At 32.4% G+C, this 15684-nt stretch overlaps 1 protein-coding gene across 4 annotated transcripts in view; it reads left to right on the forward strand.

Annotated features, from left to right (window-relative positions):
- LOC134712608 (maleylacetoacetate isomerase-like) overlaps window positions 1-15684 on the forward strand; it is a 270737-nt gene that overhangs the window by 39498 nt on the left and 215555 nt on the right. The window contains exons 2-9 of one of the 4 annotated variants that reach the window (XM_063574331.1): window positions 7148-7184; window positions 9197-9248; window positions 10172-10239; window positions 10881-10961; window positions 11213-11290; window positions 12060-12186; window positions 12719-12821; window positions 13154-13287. In XM_063574331.1, the coding sequence (XP_063430401.1) occupies window positions 7176-7184; window positions 9197-9248; window positions 10172-10239; window positions 10881-10961; window positions 11213-11290; window positions 12060-12186; window positions 12719-12821; window positions 13154-13283 (648 nt within the window). In that variant the 5' untranslated portion in view covers window positions 7148-7175 and the 3' untranslated portion in view covers window positions 13284-13287. Of the gene's footprint in view, window positions 1-7057; window positions 7185-9196; window positions 9249-10171; window positions 10240-10880; window positions 10962-11212; window positions 11291-12059; window positions 12187-12718; window positions 12822-13153; window positions 13322-15684 lie in introns of those variants that run through there. The other 3 variants (XM_063574333.1, XM_063574332.1, XM_063574330.1) reach the window with 3 other exon arrangements.

The raw sequence follows: 15684 nt of genomic DNA on the forward strand, positions 1-15684 counted from the left end.
AAGTTTTCTATCACATTATATGTCTCTTTTATCGGTGAAAGTTAACGAAATGCTATCAGATAATTGAAGCCACAATCGTGCGGTAATGGATGGGATCACCAACATTTGTCGTAAGCGGGTTTTCAGGATTTTTTCCGTGAAGAGCTTTGGAAGTGGAGAATCAATAATATTGGTATCATAGCGGTCACAAATGTTTAGGAATTTCTGCTGAATGAGGCAAACGGCCTTGGAAGCGGAGAATCTGGAATATCAATTTTTGAATCATCAATAATTGGACTGTCAAACATTATTTTCTTTTTTTAAACAGGCGCTTTTAAGGGATCTGGTGTTCTTTTTAAATTTGACATCGGTGTTAGTATTGTCATTCTTGGTTTAGATTGTGGCGTTGAACATACAAATGGAGCCTGAAGGGTTGAATCGGGTGCTGGAATTATTGAAATGTCTGTTTCACATGGTCTTGGTTGCTTTTGTCCAGCTTTCTTATTTGGTCGCTTCCAGGAATTTTTGCGTAGTTGTGTCAGGTTGTATATACGCTTTTCACTAAGGTCTTCTACACCAATGCTCATTTGAACTGCCAAATTGTGGTAACGTGTGGCTAAAGATGGACCAGAACATGTTTCTTTGGGATACAGTTGTATGCTGTATTTATTTCCATTTGACCCTTCTACGACGAACGAACCGGCTTCCGGCACATTATAGACCTTCTTTTGTCGAACAACATTAACAGGGAGAGATCGACGATAATAAGGTACGGTTGTTTCTTTGTTTGCTAGGTTGACATTTACAGCACAACATATCATCTGATACGTACCCGTTTGTTGAGGGAAATTGAAATCATCTGATACGTACCAGTTTGTTGAGGGAAATTGAAATCATCTGATACGTACCCGTTTGTTGAGGGAAATTGAAATCATCTGATACGTACCCGTTTGTTGAGGGAAATTGAAATCATCTGATACGTACCCGTTTGTTGAGGGAAATTGAAATCATCTGATACGTACCCGTTTGTTGAGGGAAATTGAAATCATCTGATACGTACCAGTTTGTTGAGGGAAATTGAAATCATCTGATACGTACCCGTTTGTTGAGGGAAATTGAAATCATCTGATACGTACCCGTTTGTTGAGGGAAATTGAAATCATCTGATACGTACCAGTTTGTTGAGGGAAATTGAAATCATCTGATACGTACCCGTTTGTTGAGGGAAATTGAAATCATCTGATACGTACCCGTTTGTTGAGGGAAATTGAAATCATCTGATACGTACCAGTTTGTTGAGGGAAATTGAAATCATCTGATACGTACCCGTTTGTTGAGGGAAATTGAAATCATCTGATACGTACCAGTTTGTTGAGGGAAATTGAAATCATCTGATACGTACCAGTTTGTTGAGGGAAATTGAAATCATCTGATACGTACCCGTTTGTTGAGGGAAATTGAAATACGTACCCGTTTGTTGAGGGAAATTGAAATCATCTGATACGTACCCGTTTGTTGAGGTAATAGAAGAATCGGGGCCTTTTATAGCTGACTATGCGGTATGGGCTTTGGTCATTGTTGAAGGTCGTACGGTGACCTATAGTTGTTAATGTTTGTGTCATTTTGGTCTTTTGTGGATAGTTGTCCCATTAGCAATAATACCACATCTTCTTTTTTATTTGTTCTTTCTGAAATTACATATCTTGTAAGTTCTAAGAATACAAGGAACTTGAGAAGCAAATAACTTTTAATTCACCAACAATATATTTTCCGATTTATTGGGCAGCATATTATCCTAAAGTGTGTGACAGTCTTTATGGTCATCATTGTAAAGACTGTCACACACTTTAGGATAAATCTGATGTATTTCAATTTGTAGACAAATTATCAAATCATAGTAAATCATTACTACTTCATAACAATTTCGATATACTTCTCAATTTATGTCCAAATTGTAATACATCAAAATGTATATGTACTCAAAAATGTCTGTAGCTAACAATTTTGAAAACAAAAGTTCTAGAGAAAATTTTAATAAATCAAAAAATGGTATATGTGCTAATAATCAGCCCAAAACCTAATTATAATAGAAACAAACATTATCAAAAAAACTGTCTTAATCTAAAAGGTTTCAATGCTGTTTGCCTTAATATTAGACGTATTTTATCTAAATTTGACGAGTTAAAAAATATAATTACTATAAACAAGAAATATTTAGATTTTTTTGGATTAGTTGAAACATTCTTAAAACCTGACATTATCAATGAACAATGTAAAGTGCCGGGATACAAAATTTTCAGAAAAGATCGCCAGTGTAAGGATGGTGGTGGCCTATTGGTTTATGTCAAAGTTTATTGCAGTTAAAAATAGATCTGATTTATCCATTAATACATTGGAAACTTTATGGTTAGAGGTAGAATTTCCAAAATCTAAACCTTTCTTCATTTGTACTATTTATAGACCACCAAATTCCCCTCAGTCCTGGATAGATCTTTTTGAGGAAGAATTTAATGCAGCTCTTTCAGAAAACAAAGAGATAATTTTAATGAGGGACTTTAATATTGACTTGATAAAAATTGAGAATAAAAATGGATCAATTTCATAAACAATTTTAATCTTCAACAACAAATTTGCACTGCAACACGTATTTGTGACAAATCTGAAACTCTAATTGATCATATTTACACTACTAATCCTGAAAATAGTGTCCATTGTCATGTTCCTTCATATGCTTTAAGTGACCACTATCATGTATGCTTAAATAGAAAAATCAATATAAAGATAAAAAAAAAAGAAAGTCATATCGAAATAAAGTATAGGTGTTTCAAAAAATTTAATGAAGATGCCTTTTGTACAGACTTACATCAAACCCCTTTTCATATTGTTGAAATGGAAGATGATATTGATATTGCTGTCGACAAATGGTATTAACTTTTTAATCAAGTTATTAACAAGCATGCACCAATGAAAACTAAAAGAGTAAAAACATTTAAACAAGCCGAATGGTTTAATGAAGAAATTAAAAATTCCATTCAATATAGGAATATGTATCATTCAAAAAAAGATTGGGTAAACTTTAAAAAGTGGCGTAATAAAACAACGTCGTTAATATTTAATGCAAAAAAGGAATATTACCAAAACGCCATAACTAGTTCCAAAAATAGTAAAGAACTTTGGAATCATATTAAAGAGTTTAATCCAAAAGAGGATAATATTTTCCCACCTAAAATGCAGTATGAAAATCAAACGGTTTATAACAACCAAGATATTGTAAATACTCTTAATGTTCATTTTTCATCCGTAGCTGAAAAACTTATTGGAAATAATACTTCAGATATGGATTTTTCTATACTATAAAATTTTACTAGTGAGAAATTAAAGAAAACTGAAAACTTTTCATTTAAAACTCATTTCCGTTGGAGAGGTGTGTTCTCAACTAAAACATCTTAATATCAATAAATCCGCAGGTTTGGATGGAATTGGTCCCAAATTTTTAAAGCTAAGTGCAGAAATAATATCCCCATCATTAACTTTTTTAATAAACAAAAGTATATCTTCAAATCGTTTTCCGCAAAAATTAAAACTTGCCAGAGTAACTGCTATACATAAAGGAGGACCAAGAGATATTCCCTCAAATTATCGTCTAATTTCTATTTTGAATACCATATCTAAAATTTTCGAAAGACATGTATGTACACAGTTATATGAATTCCTGGACAATAATAAATTGTTACATACCGCCCAGTCAGGTTTCAGACAAGGTCATTCCGGCCAAACAGCGCTAACTAAACTAATTGACGAATGGTTAAAATATTTAGATAATGGAGAAATAGTTGGTACAGTGTTTTTAGATTTCAGTAAGGCTTTTGACCTTATTAACCATGCCATACTTTTAGAAAAGTTAAAATTTTATCATATCGGAAACATAATATAATAGATTGGATAAAATCATATTTGTCTGAGAGACAACAAGAAGTCCAATACGCTAACATTAAATCTGATAAATCGTTTGTAAAGTATGGAGTGCCTCAAGGTTCTATTTTAGGTCCGCTGTTATTTTTAATATATATAAATGATTTACCACTTCATGTTAAACAATCCAATATGGATTTATATGCTGATGATTCAACATTGCATTTTCATGATAAAAACATTGAAAAAATAAACAGCATATTGCAAAATGATCTAAATGCTATACAATCTTGGTGTAACAATAACAGTATGAAAATCAATGCACAAAAAACTAAGGGTTCAAAACCAAAACTTAAACAACTATCAGAATTATGCATTACCGTCAACGAAACATGTATTGAGAATGTCCATTCTTTCAAATTACTTGGAATTGACATTGATGAAAATTTAAGCTGGGAAGATCATGTTGATCGTGTATGTAAAATAATCTCATCTAAAGAATCACTTTTATATAAAATTAAAGTATATTTGCCAATACACACAAGGCAACTATTTTCATATATTCTACCATATATAGACTATTGTAGTTCAGTTTGGGGAAATTTATTACAAAAAGATTCAGATAGAATTATAAAACTTCAAAAAAGAGTAGCAAGAATTATACTGGAATGCGATATTTCTATTCCATCTAATTTCATGTTTTCTTCTTTAAAATGGCTATCTTTTACCAAAAGAATAAAATACCAACAATCAATTTTAATGTATAAAATTGTAAATGGGCTAACACCTGATTACTTAGCAATTCTAAATATTGATGATGTGCAACGCCACAACTTACGATCTGTCTCTAATAATGATCTTTTTGTTCCAAGACCAAATACAAATTTTTATAAAAAATCTTTTCATTACTCTGAATAATTTACCACTCGAAATAAAAAAAATGTCCTAATGTGGAATTATTCAAGAAACATAGTTATAATCATTTTCTTGAAAATTATATGCAAGTCAAATAATTTGTTTTTCTCTAACAAAACTATATCAAATATTGTCATTTATTACCCTTTGTATATTTCAATGATTGAATTGTTGTATATACGTACTAGTAATATATATTCATTGTAATTTAATGTATCAATGTTAACTGTATGCATGTATTTTGTTTGAGGGCCTCAATGAAAATTATACTATTTCTAATTGAGTTACCCTCTTTAAATAAAGAATTTATTATTATTATTATTATTATGACGGATGATAACAATTGTTATCAGACTACTGACGCGATAATACAACATTCCTGGAAGATGAGATATTGCTTAGTCTAGAAACTTACTTTTTGAAATCGTCATAATTTGAAATGAATGTTAAGTAAAAATTGCCAATTCCTTTTAAAAGATTTATGAAAATTACAATATATGTGTTACATTAAAGAACATATGACGCAAATGTTAACAAAAATACTTGCCTTACGGCATTCAACATGGAGCTAATCATATATCACATAGTAAGCTATAGAAGATACCAAATTGACAAATGAAAACGAGAATTTCGTCCTGAACATGCAGGAAATATTTGCCACTGGACATTCAGCAATCAACAATCAATCAGTTTAAACGAGAATTCAAAAGGGCCAATTTTTGAACTAATCAATATAAAAATATATCTGTTATCTATAAAACATGAATTGAACGAAAAATACGAACCTTCTTGTTCTTTTTCTTTCAGTACAGAGTCGGACTCTTCTTGAGTGTATAAATGACTCTTGCTCGTGAAATCATGAGGCCTTCGCTCCACACTTAATAAAAACTATTTACATAAAAATATGTACATCTGGGGTCTAAGAAGTTCTAGGTGTTTGAAGCTCCTGCCAAGGCCTCTGACAGGATGGTAAGACTGGCCTTGAACTCTTCTAGTGTGTCTGCTCAACGGTTGTGGCTTTTTCCGGTAGAGTGTTCCATTCCCTGGTTGATTTTGGGAAGAAGGAGTACCTGTATTGGTCTTTTAGAGTGCACTGTTAGTGTATGCGGTGGCCTCCTCTGGTCCTTGAATCTCCGGGTTTGCATGAATTAGAGGGGTCAATATCCACCAATCTATTGCGGATCTTGTATGCCATGGTGAGTCGGTCTTTGCAGCGACGATATTTAAGAGGCTCCCATCTTAGTCTCTCCATTAAAGAGCTGACACAACCTAGGGATACGTCTTGATATTCATTGTACACCTTGAGGGTTCTGCTTTCTGATGTTTTGGATCAATGTCTGATAGTGCTTCAGTATGTTGTCTACTGTCTCAATGGTTAGTTGTTGGATCCTATCACTAGAACTATACACGCAACGCTGCTGACAATGTTATATATTGTACTCCAAAGTTGTTAAATGAGAGCACCACTGTGTGAAGATAGGTATAGGCCGAATGGTACATATGCTTTTATTACATAAAAGCGGTATCATGGCTTAAAATATAAAGTGACCTATCAAAAATAGCGAAAGCAAAATTCAATTTCTGTATGACCAATGTATGCTTTTGGCAGATAGTAATAAATGTCATTTTAGAAGGAGCCCCTGACCTTTGTTTGTCTTGTATTATTTTTAATTTTAGTTTCTTGTGTACAATTTGGACTTGAGTAAGGCGTTCATTAACACTGAACTAGTATATATATTTGTTTAGGGGCCAACTGAAGGACGCCTTCGGGTGCGCGGGGAATTTCTCGCTACATTGAAGACCTGTTGGTGACCCTCTGCTGTTGTCTTTTCTATGGTCGGGTTGTTGTCCCTTTGACACATTTCCCATTTTCATTCTCAATTTGACTTTCATATATATACCTGTATACGGTTAATATATGTTTAGTTATATATAAATAGATAAGACGAACGCAAAGTGTCAAACATTTGTTTTTACTTGATCAACAATTGTTATTACATTTTCATTTCTGGACATCATAAAATTATCATTAACCTTAAAATGGTTAAAACTAAATTATGACAGTTATTCAGTGATTCTTATTTAGTAGTCCTAAACTATGAAATTTCCGGCAAATTCCGGTTCGGGTCCGGGTTCGGGTTACCACTATTACCGACCACCTTTACTTTCGTAAATATATTGAATTTTCTATACAATATTACTGCTTACAACTAAACTTAAAAGATTTATTTATGAATTATAGTGGTTGAAATTTATTTATTCTTACGCTGAAATGACAGGAATAAAATAATCCGAAAAAATATCTTGGGGTCATCATTTAGGACGAACTGGTCAACACGATTTTATTATTTCTCTGAATATTATTCAATATGTCAAAGGTATGTATGATAAGCTGATAGGCCCAGTTCCTTGCATATCATAAAAAACAACTGAAATTTGTGATGCTATTAATCCGTTGCTCAATGACAAGCATGATATGGAATTATTGCAAGGTGCAGAAGCTTGTCTGTCAGGGTTCATCTGACCTTGACCTCATTTTTCATGGTTCAGTGATAAATATTATGTTTTCATAGTTAAGTATTTTTCTAACACACTTTAAGCAATAGGTATATGTATGTACAGGCCCGTAGCCAGGAATTTCCAAAGGGGGGTTCGTTTGACTCACAAACTCGACTTTAACAGTCATAATTCGAACAGAACATCGACTTTAACAGTGCTTAATAGTTTTCAAGGGGGGGTTCTGACTACGGGTATGATGTATAGCAGAGTTTCATCTGATTTTAACCTCATTTAAATTTTTCATGGTGCAGGGTAGTCCAAGATTATTCTTATGAGGGCTGTATTTTCTAGACAAGCTGGGGCATAGTCCGAGATAACTCTGACGTCCAACGGCTGTTTAGCCAGACAAGCTGGGGCCGTGGGACGTCAGAGCTTGTCCCGTATCAAAAAGTGGATATTTGCCCACCCAAAATGGATGCGCTACTTCATTGCTTCTGGAGCCGACTGAGGGCATTGGAATTATATAAATTGGGCATCAATCTCTTCATTTTTCATTTATCTTTTCATATATGTAACTTTCACCTACCTGCCAAACCTTTATTTTTCTATATTTTAACATTTTTCGCAGAGACCCATGATTTCTGCATATTGACTTTCACTTTCAAATTGATGTCAAGTTTCGAGAGATTTCGCGGCCTCGAGACTCAAATATGCAAATGTTTATCTTTTGTTACCTCCTTTATAGGAGATCGATGGTTAACATTTAGAAGCAACCACGTTTTTTCACCTCCTTTACAGGAGATCGGTAACTAGCATTTAGTTCTGACCACGATAACAATCGGCAGCTCTCGGACATTTAGGTAACTTGCAGCGTGAATGAACGACGTGTTACATTATGGTCATTTGCACTGTTTTCTCGTGGTCAAGTGATAATCTTTGAAAATGAAAGGCAAACTGGAGAAATCATGGGTCTCAGTGAAAAATGTTAAAATATAGAAAAATAAAGGTTTGGCAGGTAGGTGAAAGTTACATATATGAAAAGATAAATGAAAAATGAAGAGATTGATGCCTGATTTATATAATTCCAATGCCCTCAGTCGGCTCCAGAAGCGATGAAGTAGCGCATTCATTTTGGGTGGGCAAATATCCACTTTTTGATACGGACAAGCTCTGACATCCCATGGCCCCAGCTTGTCTGGCTAAACAGCCGTTGGACGTCAGAGTAATCTCGGACTAGCTGGGGCAGTGTGACCAGCCCAGTACATGTTTGTCTTCCAGATCATCTGTTGGATGTCGGAGTAATCTTGGACTTGGTGCAGATTTGGGAAGTCTTGAATATCTTTTGAAAGCACTTGTCCCTAGGCTTGTCAAAGTGTAAAGTTGACTTCTCTGGAAAAAAGTTTCTTACCCAAAAGAAAAAAGATATGGAAAGACTTAACTACAATCCACAAAACATTATACTGAAAATCTAAGATTGAGCAACACAAAACCAACACAGTTACTGGCAATTAACAATGAACACTTAGGTAAACTATCACATCAACTTTGATCTTTTCTTTAAATAGGACATTTTCTATTTATACATACAGTTAAAGGACATGAATTGATTTGTAGGCATGAAAATCAATCAAAATTTTCAGATTTTCAGAAAAAACAACTTAAATTATACTAGATTTGCTTTCCTTTTGCAATGCTCTGCATAAAAATAGCTTAGCCTTATATAGCCTTATTAGTTAAATAAAACCTCAATATTTTCACTGTCACTGGACTTATTTTATAGAACATTTTTTTCAGACCTATTTTATCACATTTTTTTCTGACCTAAAATTCATATCACATAATAAATCATGATTAACATACTTATGATAATGTTTTTTTTCTATATTTTCAGCCAGTTTTGTACTCCTACTTCAGAAGCTCCTGTTCATGGAGGGTTAGAATAGGTAAGAAGACTTTTTAAAAAGAATTTCATAACTAAAAAAATTAACAACAGGGATAGAGAAATCAAATTTCAAAAAGTTTAATTATTACAGGAGTTAAAGATAAAGAATGTGATAAAAAGAATACTTCAAACTATCTTTTTATGATATTAAACAAAAATTTTAGAAATTGTCCTTTATATCTTTGTTTTCTGCTTGACATACAGTTGTTTGTACTTAAGGATGTACTCAGGTGAGGTTATGGAATTTGTGTTAAATGTTTGGACTCCTTGGTGTTTATCCATACAATACAATGTAAAATATTTTGCCCCATAACACCCATTTATATTTTCATATAACATGTATAAGACTTAATAGCGAATGAAAGGTCATTTACAATTTTTTTTAGAAGATTCTTGACTTCCTTAAATTTCTTTTGTTTTGAGACCCAATAACTCCAATGCAAATATAAGGTAAAATCTGAGTCAGTCTTTTCCCCGCCATATTTTAAATCTCAAATATCTCGAAAAGAAGCTAGGTCCATGACCTATCAATATTTTTAGATTATTTTTATCCTCAATTGATGCTCTACCAGCTTATAGTATAGTTTTAACTTCTTAGATATTAATTTTCACCTAACCTCACCTTACTTTGTGACCTAAGTACATATAAATGTTATGTTACAATAATAATTTATTTTTTTAAACACTGTGTCTGTTGTTTATATAAACATAAGAAGATTTTGTATAGTTGCCAATGAGACAACTCTCCACAAGATACCAAATCAAATAGAAATTAAAAACAATAGGTCACCATAAGGCCTTCAATAATGAACAAACAAAATAATAAATAAACAGTAAATACATTGGTAATCAGATTATCATTTTGATAGGTGTACATTGAAATGAACTTTTTCTTATTTCTGTCGTGTATTAATTGTTTTTCAGCTTTGTTGATGAAGAAAATTGATTTTGAATACTCAGCTGTACATTTAGTAAAAGATGGAGGACAACAGGTAAACAAACAAATTGTATTTTTTATAGTATTTTTTGACCCGCCGAAGCAGATGGGGCATTAATTTTTATCCTTGTCTGTCTGTACGTATATACATATGTATGTCAGAAAGTTGGTTTCCGTTCTGTAATTTTAGTTTGCCTCAACCAAATATTATGAAACTCCTACACAATGCATATTACCACAAAATACAGATTGAGTTTGAATTTTGTTGGCGTCACTTTGACCGTTCTAGTGTTATACCCCTTTATAATTTGGAAAAAATTGCTACATTTTTAATATCCATTACTAACTTTAGTTTGCCTCAACTCAATCTTATGAAATTTATACATAATGCTTATTACCATAAAACACAGATCAAGTATGATGGTTTTACTGTAACCTTTCTGGAGTTATGCCCCTTTATAAATGAAAAAAATGCTATTTTTTTTGTTTCCCTTCTCTAACTTAGTTTGCCTTAACCAAATGATATGAAAGTTTTACACAATACTTACTACTGTACAATTTAGATAAAATACACATTTGGATAGGGTAACTTTTATCATTCTCAGAAAATATACAAAAGCAGATGCTAAGTTTACTTAATTGAGACAATAGAAACCCAACAATGCAGTAATTAGACTAATATACATGTAATTACAGAAATCAGAAGATTTCAGTACTCTTAATCCAATGCAGCAAGTTCCTACTCTGGTCATCAATGGTCAGCCAATATCACAATCAGTAAGTATCAATAGTCACTTTGCTTTGAAATGGAGAATAGCAATGAAAGTGTTAATTGTTTGATTTGTTTTATTAAAGTTTGACTAGAAAATATTTTTATGAATTTTAATACTCTATTTGCTTCTTAGACATTATGTAAACATGAAAAATATCATGCATTGTATTAAACTTGGGGAAAGTTAAATAGATTTATTAAAAAACATTTTTGTTTGAATTGCCAATCGTACAAAATTTGCCTTATTCACATTTAGGTTGCTGTATTAGAATACTTGGAGGAAACTTATCCAGATCCTCCATTACTGCCAAAAGATTCCTTACAAAGAGCTAAGGTAAGACATACGGAAGTGTCCCAAGTCAGGAGCCTCGGGCCTTTGTTAGTCTTGTATTATTTGAATTTTAGTTTCTTGTGTACAATTTGGAAATTAGTATGGCGTTCATTATCACTGAACTAGTATATATTTGTTTAGGGGCCAGCTGAAGGACGCCTCCGGGTGCGGGAATTTCTCGCTACATTGAAGACCTGTTGGTCACCTTCTGCTGTTGTTTTTTTTTTTTTTTTTTTTATTTGGTCGGGTTGTTGTCTCTTTCACACATTCCCCATTTCCATTCTCAATTTTATTTATAAATAGACTACTTTATTATCGCTATTTACCTAATTTTCCTTTGATCTAAACAAAATTTTCATCATAATCCAAATATCGCCAAATTACATAAACATTTTACCTATGTCACCAAAAGCAAAACTGTTCGACTGCTTCTGTCCATCCAAAAGGCCTTCAGGTTGATTCTATGAAATGGTATAATTTAATATTTGATCTGCAGATTGATATAAATGTGAGTTGTAGCCAATAAGCAATTTTCTCATCAGCTGTGCAGCAACTTCCTGTTTGACAATCATTTGAAATTTTAAACACTTAAACACAAGGGTTTGATATTTGGTCTGCAGCTTGATAACATTGAGCTTTAGTGATTTTTTTTCGATATGTTGAAGACCCATTGGTGACCTTTGACTGTTTTCTGCCCTGTGGTCAGGTTGTTGCCTCTTTGACACATTCCCCATTTACATTCTCAATTTTATGTATGTCAATTAATTTGTAGGTAAGGGAGATAACTGAAACAATTTGTTCTGGAATCCAGCCATTGCAGAATTTAGTCGTTCTTCAGAAAATTGGAGATGAGAAGAAGAATGAATGGGGACAATTTTGGATAAACAAAGGATTTGTAGGTAAATACAACAAACATTTTAAGGTGAAGCTATTTTGGTCAATTATTTTTGAAACAATAGAAACCTATCATGTTCATATCCATTGTCATTAGATATTTATTTTCCTAAAATACTGATTTTACTGAATATATAGTGTTTCTATTCTCCCAAAACTTTCTTTATGCATAATGCAATTTCTTTATAGACTTAAGTAATATCTTGTATGAGAATTGTTTTTCTTTATGTTTAAATGTGGGTTATATGCATGACAAAGAGGTGTCTTTGGTATTTAAAAAAAATGGCAAATATAAAAATTGCCCTCTATGAGTTTTAATCCTTTCATTTATAAAAATTGCAGGTTTTTTGGTCATAGAACTACAGCTAAATTTCCTTTTTGTAAATTCTCCTACCTCAAGAATGTCTGATTTGTAGCTTAGTACTGAAAACGAATACTAATTGTTGATGTTTCTACAAGACAATAAAGATTGTATCAGTGAATTGATTTATTTTGACAATACATAGATTGTAATATTTTTTGTTTTTCCACTTATAGCTTTGGAACAATTGCTTAACAAAACAGCAGGAAAATATTGTTTAGGGGACGAAGTAACCATAGCAGATTTATGTTTAGTGCCACAAGTTGGTAATGCAATAAGGTAAAGTAGGTCAAATAAATTAAACAAGTATTTATATTGATATATGTGTACAGTAATGAGAACTCACGACCCTACAGCCAGTTGATACTGTTAACTTTTATTTTAGCATTGTAAAAGTACTAATAAATATTATACTCTTAGACATGGTAAAGTTGTTTTTTATTCGTTTAGAATTTGTAAATTTTGCATTTGAAAGTGTATACTTTTCAAGTATGTTTAGAATATTTTCTCACATACATATGGCATGCCTAAAAGTATGATTAAAACAATCTTTGAAAAGTATGATTTATTTGTTTCAATGATTAGTGATTTCTTGATATATCTTTTTTCAGATTCAATGTAGATATGTCCAAGTTTCCAATGATATCAAAAATCAATGAAGAACTGTCTAAACTTGAAGCATTTAAAAAAGCTCACCCATTTGCACAGCCAGACTGTCCAGAAGATCTCAGACAGAAATAAAAAGGTGACTGCAGACGAAAATATTTAAAACTTTTATGGTAATTCAATACTGTTATAACCCATTGATACTGGATGTAGAAAACAAATATTAATTTTAAGAAGGAATACATACAGTATAAATATATGTGCACAGGGACAAAAACATTTAAAAAAAATAATAAGTAAGGCCACCAAAAAATTGGACTCCAAAAATTGGGGCGAGCGAGCGATTTGAAAATTTTAATAAAAAAATATTTAATTTGCAAATTTTTGATGCGAAGCTTAAAAAGTTAAGGCGAGCGATTATAATTTTTTTTTGTAAACATAAAATAGTAGGTTTTGACTATATTAAAACTTGATTTATCACTTGTACCATGACATTTCTTTAAATTATGAAGTATTTTTTCCCTGTTCAACAAGAAATAATTGAATAATTAAATCTGGTCTATGTATGTGTGACTGACAGTGAGACAATTCTCCATCCAAGTCATAATCAGGTTCAGAACAACCCCTTAATGTTATGAATATCCCTTTTATGAGGGGTCAAAATAAGTTATAATATATTTTTTTTGTAAAAACACTTTAAGTTCAAAAGGGCTTATGTTTTCCCAAAGAACTATAATATTTGGTATTAAATGGTCAAAACATGTCCAAGAATTTTGTAATATCCTACCGTAGTCTAAGATCGTTCATCTTGTCAGTTCGTTAGGTATTTGTGTTTGAACTTAACACACTGGGAAACTCCGCATTGATGTCACTACGGTACTTCTGGCGTAGAAAAACAGTGCAAAATACATTTTTTTCTGCACTTTTGAATAAAAAAACATTTCTAAAGGTAAGTTTTCATTGTTGTTTTCAATTATTGCCAAAAAATGCCAATTTTCTAATGCCCGTTTCAATCCCAACTTCCCAATATTTAAAAACATTCTAGAACTTCACAAAATCCCATTTCCGGCCTCCATTGCTTTGTGTACATTCCATTCAGCGTCATCAATCTTGTGGCAGGCAATACAGGTCAAGCAAATCGTATTTTTAGGAATTTAAAAATGACATGCTCCTTACCTCTTTCTCGATTTTCCCGCGAAAAAAGCCCAACCAAAATGAAAGGAAAACTATATGAAAAAACGATGTCCATGCCAAAATTTTGAACAGGCATATAGAGTTGGTTAATAAGAAACAATTTACATTTTTTTTTCATAGAATTTTCTTTTTATTCATTATAAAAAGATCGATATTCTGACCATCATGACTGTAGGTAAATATTCATACAAAATTCCCTTGATGTCAAAAGGGATGGCAAAAAAAGAGTTTTCCTGTTGAATAAAACCCAGAACTATTGCAAACTATTTTGAAGCAATATCCCAGAAAGAAATAACGTAATTGCCGTAGACTGAAAAATCCCCTAATTGACAGTAGAGCAATTAGATTGGATACAACGAATTGACATCACATGATTTTAACGCCATTGAAATTTTAATGTAAACAAACAAGGTCAGAAGGTTCCGTATGGGACATCATCGTACATTTAGTTACTGACAAACAATTACGAGTTATCAAGCTTGCCAATGCATGGTTATAAAAAATTTAAGCTAAGTCTACAGAAAAAATAAGAAAAAAATAGCCTTAGTATAACGACTTATCATTACACCTGGATATTCCTGGACTTTAACCATGTTTAATAACATATTTACTTTAACAGTTTAATATTATTTAAAATAAGTGGACCCATCCCTCTTTTAGAAAAGTTGTTTAAAATATAATGTATTTCTCCTCTTTTAGAGTAAAAAATTCTAAGTTGTCAAAGGTTTTGTAAAGTAGCACTGTACAAATCATTGGTATATTTCTATTTTCTTTTCTACAACAGTAAACATGGTAAAATGACCCCTTCAAGGCCCTTGTCTGAGGGAGGGTTAGTCCCAACCTGATAATAACAAACATAGGTCAAAGTACAGCATTTTACACAGGGCTTTGACCAAGACCAACCAGCAAGCTATAAGGGACCACAACTTAGTATTGTACACAATTCGAACAGGAAAACCAACAATCTAAAATATATTTCCAAACAGGAAAAGACCAATGAACCACATCAACAAACGATAACTGCTGAACGACAGGTCCCTGAATCAACCAGTACAGGTGCACAAACCTGCAGCGGATATGACCGTCACCATACATTATAATTGCAGTTGAAGGCAAATCCTTCAGAAGTTCTTTGTACTTTATTTTAACAACAAACATTTTTTTATAGGGAATATAAGTTAGGGGGAAAGAAACCAACGTTTTGTTCTGTACTGGTATTTCTATTTATATCGGACCACTCCCACTTGGAATAAATTGGTTTCATGCTGAAACAAATATTCTCGCAGATATTTACAGTGTTGTGGGGTGCTGATAGGTTTAAAATCGTTATATAAAGGCTAGA

The sequence above is a fragment of the Mytilus trossulus genome, chromosome 3, assembly GCF_036588685.1.
Source record: "Mytilus trossulus isolate FHL-02 chromosome 3, PNRI_Mtr1.1.1.hap1, whole genome shotgun sequence".
Taxonomy (NCBI): domain Eukaryota; kingdom Metazoa; phylum Mollusca; class Bivalvia; order Mytilida; family Mytilidae; genus Mytilus; species Mytilus trossulus.